We start from the raw sequence: 23,353 nt of genomic DNA, 5'->3' as shown, positions 1-23,353 counted from the left end.
ATAACTAAGACATTTTGTAATTTCTAAAGTCTTAGGGAGTGCAGATTGTGCTATGCTTTAAGGAGTTTACAATAGATACGTTTCAAAAGCTTCCATATCAGGAGATAAAACATCTGGTCTCTATGCCCACATCCTGGAACTAACAATTAGGCCATTAGGTTGTTTTAAGCTCAAGGCTGTTAGGCTGTTAATCTTACTCTGACTTTAAAGTAACAGTTCTTGAGCCCAGGGCTGCCAGGGCTGTTAACCCTATCTTAACCGTGAAGCAGCAGCCCTTATGCTAACAGTCCCTTACATTACAAAATAATTTTGTATTTTCCCTGTGGCCTAAATAAACTCTGAATATTAAAAAGTATATTTAGTTTGTCACAAGACAACATTCAACACAAATGACATTAGCATATAGCTGGACCAAATTAAATGATTGTTTTAGAAACTACCTGTAAGTACTGAGAAATGCTCAAGTTTATTGTACTTTCCCTTCTCATTAACAGTGGTCCATCCCATTCCTCTGTTCTCAATGAAACCATTTCAACCTAGCTCTGCCCCCTACCCACCCACATACACGTAGTAAAGACTGCACTCTCAGAGACCAGTGCCTTTCAAATTATGTGCCCATCATTTTCTTCAACTCTCTGGCATCTCTGTTGCATTTGACTGTTGACATCCCCATTCTTCTAAGACTCTATATTTGTTATTTGTCCCCTTGCCTTAATCCACTTCCCTCTTGTGACTGTTCTTCAAGGGCCAGACTTTAGAAATCTTCTACCTTCATTCCTGCTTCAGCTTTTATAAGCATGGTGATGAATCTCATATCTATATTCAGGGCCTGTTCTCATCTGAGCTGTCACTTCTCTAATTGACCATTGGACATTTTCAACTGGGCTGTCATCTCAAAATCAAAACCAACATTAGCCTCTCCTATGCCCCAAACACCGACTGAGAAGGTAGATATTAAAGCTTTTGTTTTCCGTGTGTGCATTTCCATGACCAAGGATCTGCAAAATACTGCCCCTCAGACCAGTCACACACACTGCTGATTGTTTCTACTCCTTGCTCACCCACAAATTCTCTAATTGGCAAGTTTTGATTGATTTTCTCATTGTATGTAAAATGAATTCTTTTTTTTTAATGTACTGCATAGGAGAGTGATTTTTTTTCTTTTTTTTTTTTAAATTAAAGTTTATTGGAGGGACAATTGTTAGTAAAGTTACATATGTTTCAGGTGTACAATTCTGTAATACATCATCTGTATATCACATTGTGTGTTCACCACCCAGAGTCAGTTCTCCTTCCATCACCATATATTTGATCCCCTTTACCCTCATCTATCATCCCCTTCCCTGCTTTCCCTCTGGTAACCACTAAACTATTGTCTGTGTCTCTGAGCTTTTGTTTCTTCATTTGTTTGTCTTGTTCCTTTGTCGTTTTCAGTTTTATATCCCACATATCAGTGAAATCATATGGTTCTCGACTTTTTCTGTCTGACTTATTTCACTTAACATAATAATGTCAAGATCCATCCATGTTGTCACAAATGAAAAATGAAAAAGTCAGGCAAACCATTTAATGTTGTAACAGCATTCATATTTTAAAGGAATATTGTGATGAATCCTTTTGTACTATTTAATTCTTACCTAATATATAGGAAGCATATTTTGTGTGTGTGAGACTGAAGTTTCTTAAAACAGAAATAACTGGATTTTATACTGAAATTGATGGATTTAAATAGCTTCTCAAACTGAAGTTGGCAGGTTAATTACAAATATTTAGTGACAAATGTTAGTATTTTAGTGCTGAAAAGTTTTCACTCTCTTTTTCATATTGGGGAGGTAATTCAAGGTTAGGACTAGGATAGCAGGTAGGAGAGAACCATGGGAAGAAAGACATAGAAGATCATCAGTCTCTCGTGGGTAGAGATGTTAAGAGGGTCAATCAAATCTATTGATTTCCAGGCACGAAAGTGACTGGAATAGAGAGTTGCTGGAGGGATGTAAGGCTGGATAAGTCACGTGGAGACATTTTATGAAGGACCCTGGCTCAACATTTAGGCTCAATGGGTCAGGAGCTTTTGCTTGGGCAAGAGAATGGTGACAGGGAAGGAATGGGAACAAGGGTTCGGTCCTGTTGCTCTTTCCCCACGCTGTGATTGTGACACTTCTTGAACACTTCTGTTCTTCTGTCCTCATTGCCTTAGCTTCTTCAACTCCCATTTGTTCCTCATCATGGAACAATCTGGAAGTATATCGAGTACCCCTCCCCCCATCATTCTGGTAGAACAGGTCTCCTAACAGTCACTAGAGGCCACCTGGTGGTCAGTCAAGTCCAATCTCATTTTTTCCTGGTCCCTATCTCCTTGATTTCTCTGCAGCAATTGGCATATCTTATCAAATTGTATGGCTTTAGCTGCTTCCCAGATGCTGGTGAGTCTCAAATCTATCTCCAGCATGGGCCATTCTCCATCGCTCCTGACGTGAGTGCCCACCTGCCTTCCAGACAGCTCCACGTGGAAGCTCCACCTCCTCTAACCAGCACGAACCACACAGGACTAGTTATGCTCTCTCCAGTCTTGTTGGCTCTCCGCGTGTGGCCTCTGGTTGGGCGATAGCCCCTGAGACCCAAGTCAGAAACCTGGGTCCTTCCCTCCCCATTCTGCCTCACAAGTGGGTTCATCAAGCCCTGAGGACTCTACCTCTTCAATATCTGTCAAACGCCTTCCACCTTTCCCCTCTAGCTACTGTTGCTCTTATTCAAGCTCGCATCATTTATTACACATGCAGGAAAACCAACTTCTAGGGTATGTTTAGGGCAGATCTCAAGCGAACTTTGTTGCAAAAATACCTGTTGCAGCCAAGGAGGAAACTCAGGTATAGTAGCTTCTTGCTGTCCAGAGAATTCTGTCCCCAGCAGGACTCACAGTATCTTTACAGCCATCGTGGTTACAAAGGAGGCTAATAGCCCATCTCTGTTGCGCAGGGGTTGGTAGCTTTAAAAGAAGAAGTTCTGTATATGCTAATAATGTTAGTAGTTATATTCCTGAATGTTCTACTCCTTTCTGTTACCTCTTGCTTTCCCGTATGCTCAAAGCTGTAGACTAATTCTGAAGGTTATTTGTTTAAGTTCCACATCTAGAACATGGCATATTTCTATTGATTTCCCTGCGTTGCTCCTTGCCGACCTCCAATTCAACTTTGATATAGCTGTTTGAGGGGTCATTTTTTTGGCTCCTCATTTCCCAGACCAGTGATTTTCAACACAGAGCAAAGCACTATCCCCGAGGCAGTGCTTTTAAAACTTACCCTCAGAAATCAATGCATTTTACTCCACAACATAACACACATACACCCTTATGCATATGTAACTGAAGCAAAGTTTTCACGAATCTTTAGTAATTGCGATATACTCTGTTATCTCTTAATTTTTCTTGGTGGGGGGCTGGTTGAGCCCTACTAAATTGATCTCACTTCCCACTAATGCTGTGGTTCTCAATCTTGGTTGCACATAAAAATCATCTAGAAAGCTTTAAAAAATTTTCCAGCTCCCAGGCCCCACGCTCAAAGAACTAGAATTTCTTGGAGTAGGAGCCCACCACGCTCCTCAGGTGAAGGCTTTCCTGAATCTTCCTGGCTTCTTACCACGTCCTCCTTTGAGCCTTACCATTGAAATCTGGTCCTACCTTTATGATAGCAAATAGTACCTGGTTTTGCATTTATTGACATGTTTGTCTTAGACTATAAATTCCTTGAGGGCAAGAGACTGACTCCTTCATCGTTGTGTCCCTCGCCTGCAGTGCCCAGTAGCTCCCTCCAGAGGGATTTGTTGAGAGCAGGAGTGAAGCAGAGAGTAAACCATCTATCTTCTTCTTTGCCTTCCTGGTTCTTCTTCATCTTTCTTCCTGGCTGTCCTCTTATTTCTTACCACTCTTGTTTTGGTTTTCATTCACTGGCCCTTCCTCCTCAGTCCACTTCTGAATTAGCAAAATTGCCCGCTGCCCGGCCCTCAGCCCTCTCCCCACTCTGTACTCTCCCTAATGATCTCATCTACACATATGGCTTCCACTCTGTCCATCTGCTGAAGGCTCCCAATGCCACATCCCCCACCCCACCTCTCTTCTGAAAGCTAGACTGATTTTCCAGCTGTTTTTGGTAAAACATCATAGTTGAGAACTCGGCTTCAGTGTCAGAGCCCGCAGGAATGGGTTTAGGTTCCAGCTCAAACACTGTCTCTTCCAAATAACTTAAGACCTTTGTTTTGCTCATGTGTGAAGTCGGGGTGATGAATGGCATCCAGTTTGCAGGGTTCTTTTGAGGATTAAAGGAAAGTGTATTTAAAGCCCTTAGCACAGTGCCTGGCTGGCACAGAGTAGGTGCTCAATAACTGTTAGGTATCATGACTGGAAATCTCCGTCGGAAGGTCCTACAGACACTGACTGTCCCCAAACAGCATCATCCTGCTCACACTTCGTACATGGTTCCGAACTTCCCAGCTGCATCCTCAAGTCGTGCCTCAGTGGGACCTTGGCTGACGCAGCTGTGATCTGGGGCCTAGATAGGAGCTTTAGGGGACGCTTGACGTCTCCGCAGCCCTCAGCATCTCAGCCAGACTCACTCTCTATCCAAACTCTATCTGGTCTCTTTCTGCCAGACTGATTTTCCTAAAATGCAAAGCGAATCTGACCATGTCATACCCTCCTCATCTGCTTGCCCCATTAAATCTTTTAATGATGGGATAAAGCCCAGAGCCCCTCATGTGGCAAATTCCATTTTTCATTATTTGGTCTCTGGACCCTGTGTTCCGCTTTCCCCTGTAATGTACCTCGCTGCTTCTTGCCTTGGTACCCGCTGTTCCTCTGCTTGTGATGCCCTAACCTCTTACCCCTCACCCTTTACCAGAATGTGCTTTGTCCCTTCTGCAGCTCACTGCCCACCTAGAGCACTTAATAAACGCTAAGGTAATATTTAACCCTTGTGTATTTCCCATTCTTCGTTCCACTTCCCCAGCTAGTGAGCTCAATGACAGCAGGCAACTTATTTTTTATTCTTAATTTCTCTAATGTGGCTTTGTATCCAGAGGTGCCAACCCAAGGCCTTACATGAAAGTCTGTGCTTTGGAATGAGGAGGCAGTATAATTAGTTCATCTCTTCATTTTATTATGTGCGAGTACACGTTTGGTAGAGTAACATGACCCTATGGAAACCTGAGTATCTTGTGCGATGCTTTGTGTTAGAAGTTGCAGCATGTTGTGACATGTCTTGGGAACAGGAACTGTCTGACAGTATATTCTCTTCTGTTATTTAAGTTGTGTATACAACCATTTGACAAACATTCCTTTAGGCGCCTACTTTGTACCAGATACCGGGCAAGGCCTAGGGGCATATAATAACACCACAGTAATACTGCTAATTATTATGTCCTTCCTCTGCTCTGTACCTAAGTTAGCTTGTGAGATCAACCACTTCGTAAATACGAGTCAACAGAGGCAATTTCATATTTGAAATTTCTTTTCTAAGGGAATGCAGCTAATTAGTGGAGAAGCAGATTTGAACCAAGGTCTGCTTTATTCCGAAGGCCATTGCTCCTTTCACTACCACATACCACCTCATAGGGACCAAATATTGGACATCTCCTGTCTCTGAGGTGCTGATACGCATTATTTTGTGCCTGCCCTGTTCACTCTTGCATTCCCAGCCCTGTATTCTGGCTTCTCTATGTAGGTAAACTCAATAATATGTGTTGGATGGATGAATAAACATGAGACAGTTCACTCACTTTGGATTTGTTACATACCTCCTAAGTGCCAGGATCACACAGAACTTGTGGCAAGTGGCAGAACTGAGACACTCATTCAGGTTTGCTGGGTTCCCATGCCCATTCTCTGTCCACGTAGCACATGGCAGGGTCTAGCCAGGGGGCAAAAGGCTGCAACAGGAGAGCTGAAGGTCAGTGTGGTAAGTGCAGGAGTTAAAGAGCAAGGACGGGCTGCTGGTTCATGAGGAAGGAATGGAGGGCGCTGTTCAGGCTGTGGGTTCCCAGTGTTCTGATCATGTCGATATTATGCTGTTAAGTCACTCATTCATTTGTCCATCAAACGTTGTTGGGCCCTTCCATTTGCTATGGATACTAGTGGCAATTGATACAAACATGAAAAACACAGTCAATTTAAAAAATCTCATAGTCTTCTTAGGAGAAGCAGAGAGGGTAAGACAGAAACAAATGGCCACAACAGAAATAAGCGCTACAACAGAGCTGGTCACCAGGTACTATTTACCAGGCAAGGAAAGTAAACCTGCAGTTGCCCCCCAGGTTATGATAAGTCATTCCATCCAAACTCCTTCCAGGCTCTGTCCTGCCAACCTCTCTGACCTTCTGGGCTTCGGCCACATGCACCCACTTTTGGTTCACAAGGTGGCCAAAGTCCTTCCTGCCATAGCGCTTTGCCCCTGCTGTTCCCACCTCCCAGCATGCTCTTTCTCCTGTCTCTGCATCCAGGGCTTAGTGTGTGATAAGCGTGGGAAACCACTTACGTGAGCAGGAGGCCTTCCCAGGCTGCCCTCCCCATTCATTCTTTGTCTCAGCGGCTAGTCCTCCCTCTACTCCCAGCACTAATCACCGTCTAAAAGTCAGTATAGTTTAGTGGGTAAGAGCACGGGCTCTACACAAGGCAGCTTGGGTTCTAGCCGCAGTTCTGGTATTTTCCTAGCTAAGTAACCTTGGGCTAGTTATTTCACCTTTCCGCATCTCAGTTTTCTCATCTGAAGATGGGGATGATAACCACGGCACTCACAGCTCCTAGCATACTATTGTGGGGATTAACTGGGTATATATGGAAAGTATTAATAGTGCCCGGCACTTAGGAGGTGCGTAACAAATCCAAAACGACTGAATTGTCTCATGTTTATTCATCCATCCATCCAATACATATTATTGAGTTTGCATATATAGAGACGCTGGAATGCAGGGCTGGGAATACAAGTGTGAACAGGGCAGGCCCAGCCTCCGTCCGCAGGGAGCTCACTGCCTGTTTGAACCATTTCCCTTGATGACACAGATGTGCGTTTTGTAAACTTATAAACTCTTGCATGGAGATCATCTAAACTTTTCCTCTTCATTCTCGTTTCTATCCTCCTTGTAACCCGCTTCCTATCTCAAGACTTGTAGTGTCCAGGAGGCACCCACGGCTAGTGCCTTATTATAGCTTGAGATGACACATCAGTCTATGCATTTTTACACCCATATTATTTCTTTGTTGCTTGTAGTTGTGTTCTTTCCTTTAGTGTTAGGATCAATTAGAAGTTTGGCTAATTAGGAAACGTTAAACGTTCACCAGGAGACGACAGAAGCAGGATGATAGCTCAAAGCCCTACCTCCTGGCTTCTTCATATTCTGCTCTTATTGCTTAGACGGTTCCACAGCCACTCGAATCACCCCTTTCCCCAAGTCTGCCTAATTTCTTCTCACCTCTCGGAAGTCTTCCCCGACTTTCCGCGACAATGGCTCGTGAGCAGCCCTTGTGCTCGCCCTATAGTAAGACTTACATTCCACTGCAGGTAACCGTCCATGCTCCCGTCTCCCGCACTAGTCTGCATGTACCATGTGGCCTGGCCCCTCGTTTTGTCGTGTTCACCATTGTATCCTCCACCCAGCAGTACCTTCTTACTGTTAACAAGTGGTGTTCTTTATGCACACATTGAACTTAGGTAGAGGATAGAACCAACAAAGCGGGTAAATTAGGAAGCAATGGTGTGTATTGTGTTACCAAGGGTCTATTCACTTTATAAAATGACTTTTTGTAGAATTCCACTGAGTAGGAGTCAGGGTTATTGCTATTAAAATGACCCCCAAATCTTAATGGTTTAACATGTTGCGGACGGCGGGGTTTAAATCCCTCGTGAAGATTCTCGTGATCCGTACGCAACGTGTTAACATCCACAAAAAGCTTCCTCTATTAGGTAACAGTCATTAGAAAGTTCAATGAACAGCTTTCCAAATCTCGTGGCTCCACCATCCCTTATGCCCTTGGGGTCCTCTGCTGGGTCCTCTGCATTTGGCTGGCTGATGAGGAAAGAGAGAGCAAGAAGAGAATCACTCAGGAGGTTTTCTTCTGGTCACACCTGGAAGTGGCACACATCACTTCCCATCCCATGGACTGCAACTCAGTTACATGGCTGCACAAACTGCAAGGGACGCTGAGGAAAACGTTCTAGCTGTGTGCCCAGGAGGAAAGGGAACTATGTCTACTGATGCCTACCGCTTTGGCTTTGCAGACAAACTCGTGTGATCAAAATTTAAGTCTTTGCCTCGAACTCATCGAACAAGTTGCCAAAGTGCAGGGACAACTCTTTGGAATCCTCACTGCAACAGCTCAAGAAGGTGAGAATGGCCAGAACTTGCCCATGCGGCTCTCCTTCTTTTCTTTCTTTTCTTTGTCTCTCTGAGTTGGAGTGGTTGGATTTTTCTCATTGACCTGATTTATGGATTCTTTTAGGAGGACATTATGATGGTGTGGAGGTAATCAAATCACGCCTTTTGCCTTGGCTGGAGGCCTCCTTTACTGCTGCTTCCCTGGGAAAACCTGTTAGCAGCAAGGCCCCCTCTCCACAGGTAAGGATGCTAAAGGATTCCCCTTGACTTTCAGCAGGCTCTGGGAACTCAAACATATGGAAGATATGGTTTTGGCCCAGTGAGGGGCTCAATTCTACTTAGGGAATTGGGACATAGGTATGAAAGGTGAGTTTCTGTTTACAGTCGTATGGGGCACAGCGGACTGAGTTTTCCCTTAAGACAGGCCTGCATTCAAATCTCAGCTTTGCCTACTCACTAGTGGTGTGACTTTAGGCAAATCAATGAGCCTCTGCTTCCTCCGCTATGACAAGGGCCTGGTGATGACCTACACCTGGGACGTTGCTTGGCTCACACTAGACATTAAATAGTAACTTTTAAATGACAAATCAGTCACCCAGATAGTTAGGGTGCCACGGGTGCTCAGAAGGGAAAGAGATCATTAGATGGGGGAAAGCTCGGTATTCTGAAAGAGTGAAATAAAACTAACTGGAAACTTCCGAGATAAGAAGAACACTCAGTTCTGGTAGACTGACAAAGGGAATCACAATGTGTTGTTGATATTGGTGGTTCCCATGGGACAGTGTCAGTGTTATAACAGTTGAAGACCAGACCGGAAAGAGAACATATAGCTTGCGTAAGGCATTGGCATCGTTATGGCTGGGTAAGCAAAACATTAGTAACCCGGATTTTAAATGTTTATATGTATTTACATAAGTTCTTTCTCAACTCAAAGCCTGTTGAGCGGGCTGTTGTAAGCAACAGGGCCTTAGAGGCAGTAGCTGAAGGATTCCCGTCTGGAGATCTCTGGGCAGAATTCTGCTTCCTCTTCTGTGGTCCTGGGCAGGTTGCCTAAACTTTTACATCATAGTGTCCTCATTTGCTGAATGGAGACAATGCTTTTGCTGGTTTAATAGGGTCATTGTGAGAATCAGAGTGCTAAGTATTCTATAGACAGCAGTTGTCTTTAAGCAGTTTTTTTCCCCCCTGGGGATTTTCGTATGCTTTTTAGATTCTTTACCCCCTATCTCTATTCTGGGTATAGAGATATAGGATGATATTTCAATATCTTTTTTTTTAAATTGAGGTATAACTTAGCTACAGTGAAATCCATAGGTTGATGAATTTTGACACATGCACGTATCCCTGTAACTCACACCCCTATTAAGTTCTAAAGCAATTCCATCAGCATTCCTGTGCCATTTCCCAGCCACCTCCTTCCACCCCCAAGGCAACCACTCTTCTGATTTTATCAGTCCAGATTAATTTTGCCTGCACTAGAAGCATGTAAATAGAACCATACATTAGGGCAGGGGTGTCCAAACTTTTTTCAACGTTTTTTACCAAGGGCCATATGCGGTAAAATACACAAACAGCTGGGCCACTCACTCGAGGTGAAGTGCGCATTGCCTCACCTGGTTTATTTAAGTAAACAAAATATATTTTTGGAATTTGCTGCGGGCCAATTAACAATGGATTGCGGACGCAGTTGGCCCTCGGGCCATAGTTTGGACACCCCTGTGCTAGGGGCTTGATTTCTTTTGCTCAGCCTACTATTTTTGCAATCTGTCTATCTATGTTGTTTTATATATTCAGACTAGTTTTTGATGTGTGTATCATTGCAGGCCATGTTTGCTAAGGAGAAACAGAAAGAGTCTGGTGTTCGGGATTGGAATATAAAACAATTAGACTCTGAGCTGAACTCAACTCGTAATCAACTCAACCAGGTTCAAGACGAGTAAGAGGAATGAAAGTTTTCTTTTTTTCAAAAAGAATTGTTTGTTCTTCATTTAATTTTTAAGTTTGAAAGGAGAATAATGGCTCATGTAAAATGTAGACATTTGCTAATAAGTAATGTGTGTGTGTGTGTGTGTGTGTGTGTGTCTGTGTGTTGGGAGTCAGTGTCTTTGAACCTGGGGACAGGATTTCTATATTAAGTCATGATCCCCAAGACCCTGCTCCCCTTGGCTCCATTCCCGGAGCTCTTTCTTCTCCATAAGCTCATTATCAGCCATATTTATGAACGGAGGAATATTGTTACATGAAAATCTATTCGAGACGCAGAAGGGAAGGGTTAAGGAGGGTGTAAGATCAGGTAAAGAGAAAAATTAAGAGAAACAGCAAAAGCAAGATGAAGCAGGCTGCATTTATCTGTCAGTTGTACGCATTTACGGGATGGGACGGAGGCATCAGACTCTTTAAAGAATGAACAATTTGAGACATTGGAATAACGATTAGATATAAAAATGTGTTTTTAAAAAATGAAGCAATGCCAGGCAGCAACAGATATCAGATGCATTATTATGTGCAAAGTCAGGGTAACAAGTTTAAGGAATTACTGCCAAGAAAATCCCAAACTTTGGCTTGTACTTGAGGAAGGTAGACATGTGTGTATGAAACTGCATTCAAAGGACCTAACACAAATACATCAATAAGGTGTTACCCCTACCACAGCATCGCTCCACTGCTGACATATATGGGAGAGCAAGGAATGCTTTTTTAACTAGTTATGGCTTGTGATAGAATAGGGTGTGGTGTTCTGCCTTGTTCTCTGTTGAGATTTCCTTCTAAGGAAACCATCTCGAATGAGTTAGTTCTGCCTGATTAGAAAATACAAATTTCTGTCTCAAAATGCATACAGCAAAGTGTCAAAATGGAAATCACCCTGTGAATCTCATACCTGTTAATATTCTGGTATATGTTACTCCAGACATTTTTCTTGCACGCACACACAGAGTTACCTCCACACACTCCCATTCATTATTTTGATTGGAACTATCATCAATAAGCAGTTTTATAGCTGCAGCAAAGTTTACAAATGTAATGTACAAAGAGCATAATTCCTCTAAATTTCTGCAACTTATTTCAACTAATGTCAGCTGGTTTGGAGTGGGGTGAGGAGGATCCTTAAATGTGCCACTTCTTTTCTGGTTTATTGTAGTTCCTTTTATGTAAATATTCAGTTAATTCCAAGCTCAAACTTCTATTAGGGGCTGTGTTTCCCCTGTCAAGGGGTGTCATTGCCCTCCTGCTTCCTTAGACTGGCATCTAGGGGTTGAGGGGTGCTTGCATGCTCTCCTGGCGCTGGAGGAGAGGGCCTTTTGGTCTTGTACTGCCCGCTGGGTTCTCGCTGTCCTCAGTTACACCTGGGCACTGGTGTCTTGTGCTGAAGGTTGGTGAGTTATGTTTTGTCTGGTTAGGTCTCCGTGGACATTTGCTGGCCACTGCTGCTGATGACCAGGTCCCTCCATTTGCCTCTAGTTGTGAGGCAGGGCTTCGAGTCTTTGCTGGCTCTTGACGTCTATCAGCACCAATAGGAGCCAGGAACCCTACCTCCCTCTCTGTCACTATGGCTCTGTAGTTACCTATGAGGGGCACTGTGGACCAAGAAACTATGACTGCATGCATTTGTTAAAACTTGTTATTTGGAAATTATTGCAAATACAGAAACTTTGCAAGAATGGTACTAAGAACATCCACATACCCTTTCGCATACTTTGGCCCTATTTGCTTTATCATTTGTGTGTGTGTTCTCTTTATCTATATATTAATATACACATCCCCCGTCCCCACCATCCATGTGAAAGTTGCACACAGGTAGGTGCTTGTTGCTTTCCCCCAGATTTCCTAAATTTGTTTTGTTTTGAATCCACCTGTGGTTCATATTCTGTTTTTATATAAGGCATCACGAATGTTTTTATATAAGGCATCATTATATAAAGGCATTATTGCCTCCTAGGAAACAATTCTAAACTCCTTCCCAGGGCTGTCACAACAATGCATGAACTGGCCTGACCTCTCGCTCCACCCTCGTCTCCTGCCAGGTTCCCCTCGCCTAGTCCACTGTCTACTGCTTCACTTGGAGGCCTTTGCCTGTGCTCTTTCAGGAAAATGGAAGTCTTCTGCCGGCTCTTTGCATTGTTGGCTCTTTATTATCCTTCAGCTCTCAGCTTAAATGTGACTTTCTCAAAGTCTGTCTGTGACCACTATACGTCGAAAGGTCTTTCCTCTTTCCTCTTTTAATTCTCCTTCACAATGATCTGAGAATAGCACTGACCCCAATTTGTAACTTTGAAAAATTTGTTTGCATATTTATGATCCACTGGACTGGAAGCTCCAAAGGGTTACTGTCTTATGTTGCTATTTTGACACTGACGTGTCTCCAGCATCCAGCATCATGCCTGGCACATAGTAAATGCTCAAGAATTTGCTCAATGAATGAATAAATTTGTAAGAAATTTAAATAAATATTAACCTGCTTAAAACAATTCTTGGCACATGAAGTACCTCCCTTTCTTCTCTCTGTATGTCATCCAAGGGCACCAAACTAGCATGTACGTTTGCTTGCATGGATATGTGCTCACACGTCTTGAGAGGAAATTCATCCATCTCTTGAGAGGAAAAAAAAATTACTTTCTTCTTGTTTATACTTTCCTTCCTTTCTTAGTCTAGTTTCTTCTTTTAATTTTCTACAGTTTTCTCTTGATAAGAATGTTCATTTTCCCATATAAGCCTTTTAAAACCTGTCACATATTCACATTTGAATTAGATCAGAGCAATTTCCTGCGAATCTCCTGGAGGCCTATTGTGAAGCTATTGCTACTATGGCTTTGTTTTAGACTTTAGACATTTGGTTCATTCATTCATTTTCAGGATTTTAAAAAATATCTACTATGTGACAGGTACTAGTTTAGGTGCTGAGGGTAAAGAGATGAGTAAAACAAAATCTTTGCCTTCAAGTAGTTCACAGTGTGTTTGTAATGAGATTGTAAATGTGAACCGAGTGTTGGAGTTGCTCAGGAGAAGGGGAGACAAACTTGGCTTGAGACAGTCGAGGATGGTATGTGGAGTGGCATTGGCAGGATGAGGAAGACTGGTGTGAGTTTAGAAGATAGTTGCACCATCTTCGCCTCAGGGCCACTGTGATGGAAGAGCTTGGATGTTCTAAGGAAGTAGGGTGAGTAAGTCAAGAAACCTTTGCCAGCCCGTGATCTCTCACTGCACTAGGACAACTTAATTGAGAACCATTGATTGGTCTTCATCCAATGTCATCCATCACACTCCCTTTTCCTTTTAAATTTAGATAGACTTAAAGAATAGTATGATTTATTATGATTTGCCTACAATGGAGAGAGTCCTTCACACTAACAGTGACTGAGCTACATGGAAAAGTTGGGAAACTCGTGCTTAATAAGTGATGGAAGTCAGAGGCAGGAAGACACTAAATACTTGGTAGTCAGGTGTAATTGTGGAGGGCTTTCTCTATAGGTGGGCAAATAATTTTTTTACATTTAGGAAATCTGGGAAAATTAAGTCCATGGCAACTCTACTGTGCAAAATAATGAGAATAGGTGGTAGTGTATTGTAGAAAAGCAAAGATTTTTATAGAGCGAGGCAATCTGGGAATTTGGTGTAATTAGAGCAGATGAACTAGGATGGTGAGAAGGAGGAATTGAACAAGTTTCTTTGTCCTTTACATTTTAATATTAATAATTATTACATAGTCTTTTAGGGCTAGTAGCTTTGTAACCTCTTTGTGTTTAATGTTGAGAAAGGATGCTAGCATGTTTTTGCATACAAGTAGTGCCCCATACTATTTGCAATATTATCTGATTAAATGCAGATGTCTTATAATTTGGTCTTGTTTATGTTGAATTTATATCATATGTGAAAAATTCCTGAAAGAAACTATGTCTTGATTTAGAAAGTCTGCCAATTCTAGAAAATCTGTCTTTCGTTACTGATTTCTTTTACAGTCTGGCTGAAACTGAAAATACTCTTGAAGAAACCAAGAACAGATCGGCCATATCCCTTTTGGCTGCAGAGGAGGAAATAAATCAGCTAAGAAATCAGTAAGAAAAAGAAATGACAGGATTACTGCAGCCTGCTGATTAATCTTTGAATTTAGCTTTTTTTTTTTTTTTTTTTGGTGTTCCATTACAATATGAAAGAATCTGTCCACATTGAAAGAGGAAAGGCAGCAATATTTTTATTAGTGTTTCATATATTTTTCTTACTACGAAAACATTACCTATCTACTAGAGAAAAGTATCAAAGTACAATATAGTATGAAGGAAACTAAAATCCCTCTCATAATTCCAAAACCAGTTACCATTACCATTTGACATTTCTTCCAATTTATACATTAAAAATAGTGTTAAGACTACAAAATAAGTATAAGTTTACAATTTTGGATCCCATTTTTTCTTTTAACATTGTGTTTTATCTATTACTAAGACAAAAATGTTGCAGAACTTAGTTTTGAATAGATGTATCATGTTCCATCATTTGGGTATTTCCCTAATATTGACTATTTATTTTGATACCAATTTTCAACACTGGAAATAACATTGTGGTAATTTCTGTGGCAAGTCTTAGTTTAAATTTCAGATGATTCTCCAAAGATACATTTCTAGAAGGGGCAATGGACACTGATCCTTTAAGATTATACCTTCCATGATCTTAATTTTGATTCCCACAAAAAGAACAAGTAGAAATTGTATTAAAATACATATATGTAAATACATATATGAATACCGTTCTATTGTCTTTACACGTTCCAATTGTTCTGATTTCTTCAGGAATATCAGTAAATATTAACTTGGAGCTAATGTTTTCCACTTCTATCTCCCCTCTCATCATTTTAATCTCTTATTCCTATCTTATGCCTTCTCAAATACATTGATCATACTACTCAGTGATTTCCAATAACCCTGATTCTGTTCTTTACTGTTTGTAGCATAGCTTTTAATTCTGCTATTGCATTTTTTAGCTTCTTATATCCTTCTCAGTCTTACCCCTTACCTTTTTCATCTTACATTGTTGTCTTTTCATCACAGCATGTCCTCTTCTTATGGCTTTTGCTTCTGTTTTATGGTGGCCATGCCTCTTTGTATCTTTATAAAGGTGTCAATTTTATTTCCAAAGCTTTGTTTGTTTCTGTAATACATTATTTTCATAGGTCCACACTTCCACCTAGTTCTGAGGATGTTATTCAATTCCCATTGTAGTTATCCCCATATTCCATCTGTTTAGAGAATGGAAGTTCTGGCGAGGATAGCAGATTATGTTTTTGTCCAGCTCAGGACTAGGTTTTGGAGGTCAAATGTTTCCAGAGTTTTGTGCAGTTAAGATCAGTCCAATATAGAACAGTATGACTATAGGCCCGTATTGCTTTTGCTAGAGATCTGCATGCCTCTCTTCTCATCAAGAGCCTTTTCCCTTGCAAACTGCAGACATGGAGTGGCCCCTGACCCTGGCAAGTCTACTTCCTAAGTATTTCTAATTGCCAATTCCTACGTATTTCCGTCAGTTTCCCCAATGCAATAATAGCATACGAAGTAGAGTAGCCTCTGTTGTTAAGTATGCCGATTGTTGCTTATTACCTTTTCCTACGTCCTTCCCTCCCTCTCTCTTCTTTTTCCCTTAAAATTGTGTGTGTGTGTGTGTGTGTGTGTGTGTGTGTGTGTGTGTGTGTGTCTGTTCAGGCTTAAATCTCTTCAAGCCCAAGAGGAGGCCCGCAACAGGAACTCAGAGCGTAGAGGCTCATTGCGTAGGAGCAGCGAGCAGCGCGGTGCAGAGTCCAGAGGCTCGGAGCCTCGGAGCCCGGATCTGAGAAGCTCCGAGCAGAGGAGATCCGAGTGGGGCACCGATAAGCGTGGCTGGGACAACCGCAGCTCCGACAAGCACAGTTCGGATAAGTGGAACGCGGAAACGATATGCGATTATGAGAAACAGATCCGAACGCTGAAGGACGAGATCACTGCTCTGTGTGCTGAAAAATCTGCACTTCAAGGAAGGTTCGTCACATTCTCACAGACACTTTCCTTTAAGTTCCTTTTGTTAGTGATACAAGCCTGGCTTGGAAAACAAAGTAAAATGACATGCTTGAACCCAAACCCCAACAATATGGGAAGCTTTGAATTGTAAAGGGCTTTCTCTGACTGCACCCTTCCAGGGTGAGAAAACACTCCCTGGATCCCGAGTACTTAGGCACTAACTGATCTGGGGCTGACGACGGGGCTTAAGGAATGAAACTGAGACGTATGAGAAAGGAAAATTCTTTGGCTTGAAACCAGATTTGAGTGGGCCTATAATGCAAGAATGAATGTTCCATGGTAGGAAGGTCTCTGCGTCCTCAGAGTCCTCCCTCCCTCCAGGGATGATGACCTGCTGTCATTCTACTGGAGGGCAGTTCCTTTTTATAGCTGCCTGTGTGTGATAGCTGTGTAGCTACCTCTTCTTGTGAAATTCCTTTCTAGCGATGGACAGAACGTTACGACCGGTCATTCAGTTAGTGTTAAGTGAGGACAAAACAGTATGTTTCTGTTTGGAGTTGCTGCATTTTCTTTGTTCTAACGTTCCCTCCCTCCCCCCATGCCCTGGTTCCGGCTATCAAAGCCACCACCGCACCCTGTTCCCCTAAATGTCACCTTAGTCTTTAATTTTTGGGACTTACTCCGTCAGTGTGCTGCCACCACCTTGTACTGGCTCCTAGGAGTGGCTTCTGTGCATTTTTGCCTAACTCTGCGTTCAATGACATCACATTGATAGCTTGAAATTGGCCATGGATGGAGTATTTGTTGCACCATGCAATTGGCAAACACTATAAATGAGGGCTTCCTCCCCCCCTTTAGAGTCCACTTTGCACTGCCATTTGCCCCATGGTTTCTTCTACATGGGCCCCCTTTTGGGGGCCCATTTGCTTTGGGCTAGCTAGTCTGATAATTTAGATTGTACTTGGTAGTCACGTTTCACTGCTATGGTGCTTTCCAATTCCAATCCACGTGTATTAGCTCACCTGATCGTCCAACCTCCATCCCTACCTTGAAGTAGAGCAAAAATTATGTGGGTGAAAGCTGAGGCTCTGGAGAGGAGAAATGATTGCAGACGCTGCCACTGCTGTGACATGGAGAAGCTGGGACGGCAACATAAATCTTCTTTCACATACGGCTCCTGTGGTGTGAGCTCTTATACCACAATGTCTACCGAGGTGTTGGGGCACGGAATACTGAAAATCTCACTTCTTTTTGAACTCGGTCTCTTGCTAGCTGTGTCAGTCTAGGACAGCCAGTTAACTTTCCTGAGGTTCAAGTTCCTCATCTGTAAAATGGCCAACAATCAATGCTGGCTTCACAGGGCTGCTTAAAGGATACGTTGAAGTCCTCAATGAGTGAAAGGGTTTTATTAATTCTAATTCACCCTGCAAATAAATATCGAGTCTTGTCTGGTGGTTGTGGTCACGTCTGAGGCCTCATGGATTCACAGTGCCTCTGACAGGCCTAGTGGAGAGGTCAGGAAGGCAGCTGCGTTCCCCGCCTGCAGGGGCGCATGGCTCCTCAGTATGTTTGCACTTTATGTGGGGAGGAGCAGCAGAGTCCAGGAAGGACAGAGAAGTGAATCAGAGTGATCAAAGTGCCTCCCTGCTGATTCTTGCTTATCAACAGGTCCGCCAGGAGCCGGTCTCCTAGCCCTGCCCCTCGCGGCCGCAGCCCCAGCCGTAGCCACAGCCGCAGCCAGAGCCGCAACCACAGTCGCAGCCCCAGCCGTAGCCACAGCCGCAGCCAGAGCCGCAACCACAGTCGCAGCCCCAGCCGTAGCCACAGCCGCAGCCAGAGCCGCAACCACAGTCGCAGCCGTAGCCACAGCCACAGCCGCAGTCAGAGCCGCAACCAGAGCCCCAGCCGCAGCCGCAGCCACAGCCGCAGCCAGAGCCGCAGCCAGAGCCCCAGCCGCAGCCGGGCAGGCAGTCCCTCAGCAGCAGTGGTGAAGATCAGGACCCCGTCTCCGAATCGCGCCCGACTATCCAGTGCGGCGCGCAGGGCTGCCCTCCTGTCCCGGTTCAGCGATGCCTATTCCCAGGCCCGCCTGGATGCCCAGCGCCTGTTGCGGCGCTGCATCGACAAAACCGAGACCTTGCAGCGCATCATTTACATCGCCACAGTGGTATGTGACACTCCAGCTGCGCTCCAGAGGTCCTTGGGCGCAGCGGGGACACAAGTTTTGGTTAACTGAACAGCTTAAAAAGACTGGTAGAGCTTGAGGTCCCTGCAAGAGGGAGGGATTTCCCTCCTGCCCTCCTTTCTTCCTTCCATTGCAAGTGTTTAGGATGAGTCATTTTTCACAATCAATAACTATTCATATATATTAATATCGATACCGACCAGACATCTGTTGAAGTATTCATAGCTGTAGGACTATCTCAGATGGGTACATACTAAGTTGATTTGCACTGAATTTTCTAAATGGACACAGGTGCACCAGTGGATATATTACTTGACTATGGCAGATTAAAAAGTGCTTATATATAATCCTAAATCCCAAAGCAAATGCATTTGTTCCTTGAGTACCATATTGAGCTGCTGAATTCCTTATGAGAACAGATAAATGTTAAAACAACAGAACAGAACATGGGTGTGGGAGCAGAATGATCAGAATCTACTGAACTTTATGCTGTATTTATTCATTTATATCAGAGGTCAGCAAACTAGCACCTGTGGGCCATAGCTGTCCCTGGCCTGTATTTCTAAGAGAAATACCACCTGAGAGTTAAGAATATAAGAAGGGTTTTACATTTTTAAAGGGTAGTAAAAAAAAGTGAGAAAGATACTATGTCTAAAGCCTAAAATATGTACTATCTGGCTTTGTACAGAAAAAGTTTGCACGCCCCTGGTTTATATAATTAAGAATCACTTTCTGAGTTGGTTAAAGTTCTATAAGCATAGAGACCATGTCTTTCACGAATACCTAAGTTTTCCCAATGCTGACTACATAACAGGCGTTTCATACATAATTCTTGAATTGTGTATGTGCCAGATAACATGGCAGACCTTTGATGTGTGTCTGTGTACTGCATAAACCCTAGATTGATCATTTTCTCTCATTTCTTCACCAGTAATATGGTATTACTGTGACAGCATAGCAACAACTAGCATCTTTCCAGTATTTACGTAATCACAGATGATTTATTTCTTTGAATCTGTACCGTCCTGCTTCCTGCACTCAGGATTACCAGAATGATGGTCTGCTGTCTTGAAATTAATGAATGTGAATAGTCATATATGTATTTATTTCAAAATTGAGATGTGTATGTTCTCCCAGCTTAAAAATAGTTTTGACCAACTGTGTTTAGTTATTAGAAGATCCATGTGATGTTGAATTTTTGATGGGTGTTCTTTCTTCATCTCTTGCTCTGCACATCTTTGCCTGCCTCCTCTCACCAAATAAATTTACTGCAATTTTTATGCGCAGGAGGCATTTCATGTGGCTAAAATGGCATTCAGACATTTCAAGATCCGTGTGAGGAAATCGTTGACACCGTCTTATGCGGGGACGAATGACTTTGAGGCTGCTGTTTTGGATTACATCCTTTGTCATCTTGATCTGTATGATGCCCAAAGCAGCGTAAATGTAAGTGTTGGGTCTCTTATTAGGGATGGTTTGCTGCTGATGATGTTTATACCGAATACTAATGACTCAGAAGTCCATTCAGTGCTTAGTATTGCTTCTATGTAATAGAAGAGCAGAAATGAGCAGCACCCAATTTACTTTGTAGAACCAGCCATTATTGGCTGTTTTTTTCTTAGACATTTTATGGGGAAAACTATTCTGAACTTTATAGTTCTGTTCTTTAGAGTCTTATGACTGGAAGATAGAATATCATAGTGCTTAAGAGCAAAAATTTTGGGATAGGTTAGTGTGGCTTTGCATCCTGGCTCTGCCACTTACTAGCTGTGTGACCTTGCTCATTTACTTAACCTCTCTGTGCCTTAGTTTTGTAATCTTTACATTGGAACAACAATGGTCATGACCGCATAGAGTTCTCAAGAAGAGTAAATGAAAGAAAGAGGGTAATTTGCTTAGCACAAGATTTGGCACGGAGTAGACTCTCAATAAAAGCAAGCTATTACAATAATTATTATTATTACAGATTATGAACAAGTCAGAGTTCTGTGTTGGCATATAACTTGCCCAGAATAAAAAGAAATAAGGAAAGGATAAATAAAATCTATTAAGTGTTTTTCTTTAGTTTCTTTTTTTTTTTTTGAGACTCTCTTGAGGCCTTTAGTATGTCATTTGTACTCTGTCATCTCTCCTCCTTCCCTATCAGTGAGGCTTTCTCCTTTTAGCACATGTAATCCTTCTCTACTGTAGCTTGTTTTTACTCCCATGCTCTTTCCCCACCTTCCATTGGTCATAATATCCTTAGGATTGTCAGTTTCATGTCACAGGTTGGTAACAAGGTGATACCATCTTTTTGTTTTTCAGGATGTGATCCGAGCCATGAATATCAACCCCAAGATTTCATTCCCTCCGGAAGTTGACTTTTGCATCCTCAGTAACTTCATCCAGGAGATATGCTCCATTGCCTTTGAAATGCAGACGTTAGAGCCACCCTTAGATATTGCATTTGGGGCCGATGGAGAGGTTTTTAATGATTGCAAGTAAGAGACATAGGAGCAGAAGCAAAGGGATTCTTTATAAATAAGTGACCTTGTCTCTATTCCCTGGGAACAATTTAGGGAAAAAGGACTCTGGGTGGGGAAATCAACAGACACCACCTGATTTCCAGGCCCTGCTGTGTACTTCCCAGTACTACAGGGCAGGGCCCTCTCCTGGGGTCATTTTCTTTCTCAGCCAAATCTGATTCAGGAGGGATAATATGATTTCCATTCAACATATTGGTCTTGGGGAGAACTAATGATTGCCTGGAGCCTCTGTGGACCTTTTTAAAAGAAAGGTGCTATATAAATGCAAGTGTGTATTATAATACGTTTTATTGTTTAAGAATTTATTTCTTATTGAGGTAGCATTGACATATAACATCATATTAGTTTTAGGTATACAACATAATGATGTGATATTTGCATATATTGTGAATTGATCACCACAGTAAGTCTAGTTAACATCTGATACCATGCATAGTGACAAAATTGTTTTTCGTGTGATGAGAATTTTTAAGATCTACTCTCTTAGCAACTTTCAAACATGCAGTACAGTGTTATTAACTATAGTCACCATACTGTACGTTACATCCCTATGACTTATTTATTTTGTAGCTGGAAGTTTGTACCTTTTGATCTCCTTAACCCATTTTGCCTTTCCCCATGCCTCTGGCAACCATCAATCTGTTCTCTATATTTATGAGCTTGGTTTTTGTTTGTTTTTTAGATTCCACATATAAGTGAGATCATACGGTATTTATCTTTCTCTCTCTTATCTCTGTTAGCATAATACCCTCTAGGTCCATCCACATTGTCACAAATGTCAAGAGTTAATTATTTTTATGGCTAAATAATCCATTATATATACGTGTATGTGTGTGTATCTATACAGAGGGTGCGAAAAAATATATACACATTTTAAGAAAGGAAAACTGTATTAAAATTGTAATACTCAATATATATCAATAACAAGAGATGAACACAAGTCACGTTTGACTTCTGCAATTACAAGAGGTGCTCAAAGTGGTTACCATCAGCGTCCAGACACTTCTGGTTACGGTGAACTACTGCTTGAGCAATGTTGACCAAAGTGTCCACTTGCATACATTTTTTTGGAACCCCTGGTGTGTATATATATATATATATATATATATATATATATATATATATATATATATGCATGCCACATCTTCCTTATCCATTCATCCATTGATGGACACTTATGTTGTTTCCATATCTTGGCTATTGTAAATAATGCTGCAATGAACATAGGGGTACATACTTCTTTTTGAATTATTGTTTTGGAATTTCTTTGGATAAATACCCAGAAGTGGAATTTCTGGATCATATGGTAGTTCCATTTTTATTCTTTTGAAGAACCTCCATACTACGTATATCTTCTTTGGAAAATTGTCTATTCAGATTCTCTGCCCATTTTTTAATCAGATTGTTTTGGGTTTTTTGCTTTCGTTGGTTTTTATTGCATTATTTAGGCCAGATTTCTGAAAATGTGGTGTATGGGTCACCTGCATCAGAATTACTCAAGTACTTGTTAAAAATGCAGATTCCTGGATCACACTCCATGTCATTTTTGCAGTATAGGCCTGGGGTGGGGCTGAGGAATCTGTAATTTAACAAGCACCCAGGTATTCCTTCTGCACACTAACATTTGGAAATCACTGCTCCAGACTCTTTTATCTAGGAGCACTAGATGTCTACCAACTTTTACATGGTAAATGTTTCCTTTATAAATTAGAAGAACTTTAATTTAGAACATTTTACTTAAATTGTATGAGATCTGATGATGTAGCTGGAGATTATCCTGGAGGAGGCCACGCTGATGGTTAAGAACGGGCTCTGGTGTCAAACTGCCTGGGTTCTAATCCTGGCTCCACCACAAATCAGCTATACAGGCTTAGGGAGCTACATTTTTACTTAAATTTTACTTAATTTTCCTGTTCCTTAGTTTCTTCTGTCAAATGGAAGCAATAATAATACCTATTTCCTAGGGCTATAGAAAGTTCGTTGAGATCATTCAGATAAAGTACTTAAGGATGCTGCCTGGCATGTAGTGTGCTCTCAGGAAATGGTAGCTCTGGGTCTTTGCTCAGGTTGTAGGGTTATGGGTTGGTGGCAGCCCCCTATTCCTACCAGCTTGTGATGATGGAGACCATATAGCTTTATTTTGCTTATAAAAACCACAACGATGGCATTTCCTATTGCCTTGTAGCATGTCATATTTTCTTGCCATCTCCCAGCTTCTAGATTCTTTCAGATGACTGCTGCCAGCATGCATCCCCTCGTGGAAGAGCTGAATATTAGAACATTGCACTGCAGTTGGATCTTTTTGA

General features: G+C 42.1%; 1 protein-coding gene across 4 annotated transcripts in view; it reads left to right on the top strand.

The window, feature by feature from the left end:
- The window catches only part of LOC109438008 (mitochondria-eating protein), a 36,434-nt gene that overhangs the window by 1,748 nt on the left and 11,333 nt on the right, over nt 1-23,353 (top strand). For 3 of the 4 annotated variants that reach the window (XR_012493721.1, XR_012493722.1, XM_074324567.1), the window contains exons 2-9: nt 8,265-8,370; nt 8,486-8,601; nt 10,185-10,297; nt 14,316-14,411; nt 16,047-16,358; nt 18,006-18,504; nt 19,810-19,968; nt 20,827-21,002. Coding sequence is in view for 2 of the 4 variants with exons in the window: in XM_074324567.1 (XP_074180668.1) it covers nt 8,265-8,370; nt 8,486-8,601; nt 10,185-10,297; nt 14,316-14,411; nt 16,047-16,358; nt 18,006-18,504; nt 19,810-19,968; nt 20,827-21,002 (1,577 nt within the window). In the remaining 2 variants the exon portion in view is untranslated. The remainder of the gene's footprint in view (nt 1-8,264; nt 8,371-8,485; nt 8,602-10,184; nt 10,298-14,315; nt 14,412-16,046; nt 16,359-18,005; nt 18,505-19,809; nt 19,969-20,826; nt 21,003-23,353) is intronic. The other variant, XM_074324568.1, reaches the window with a different exon arrangement.

The sequence above is a fragment of the Rhinolophus sinicus genome, linkage group LG02 (genome assembly GCF_036562045.2).
Source record: "Rhinolophus sinicus isolate RSC01 linkage group LG02, ASM3656204v1, whole genome shotgun sequence".
In the NCBI taxonomy this organism is placed as follows: domain Eukaryota; kingdom Metazoa; phylum Chordata; class Mammalia; order Chiroptera; family Rhinolophidae; genus Rhinolophus; species Rhinolophus sinicus.
The sequence above is the reverse complement of the archived record's forward strand: the minus strand, read 5'-3'. Positions and strand labels throughout refer to the sequence as shown.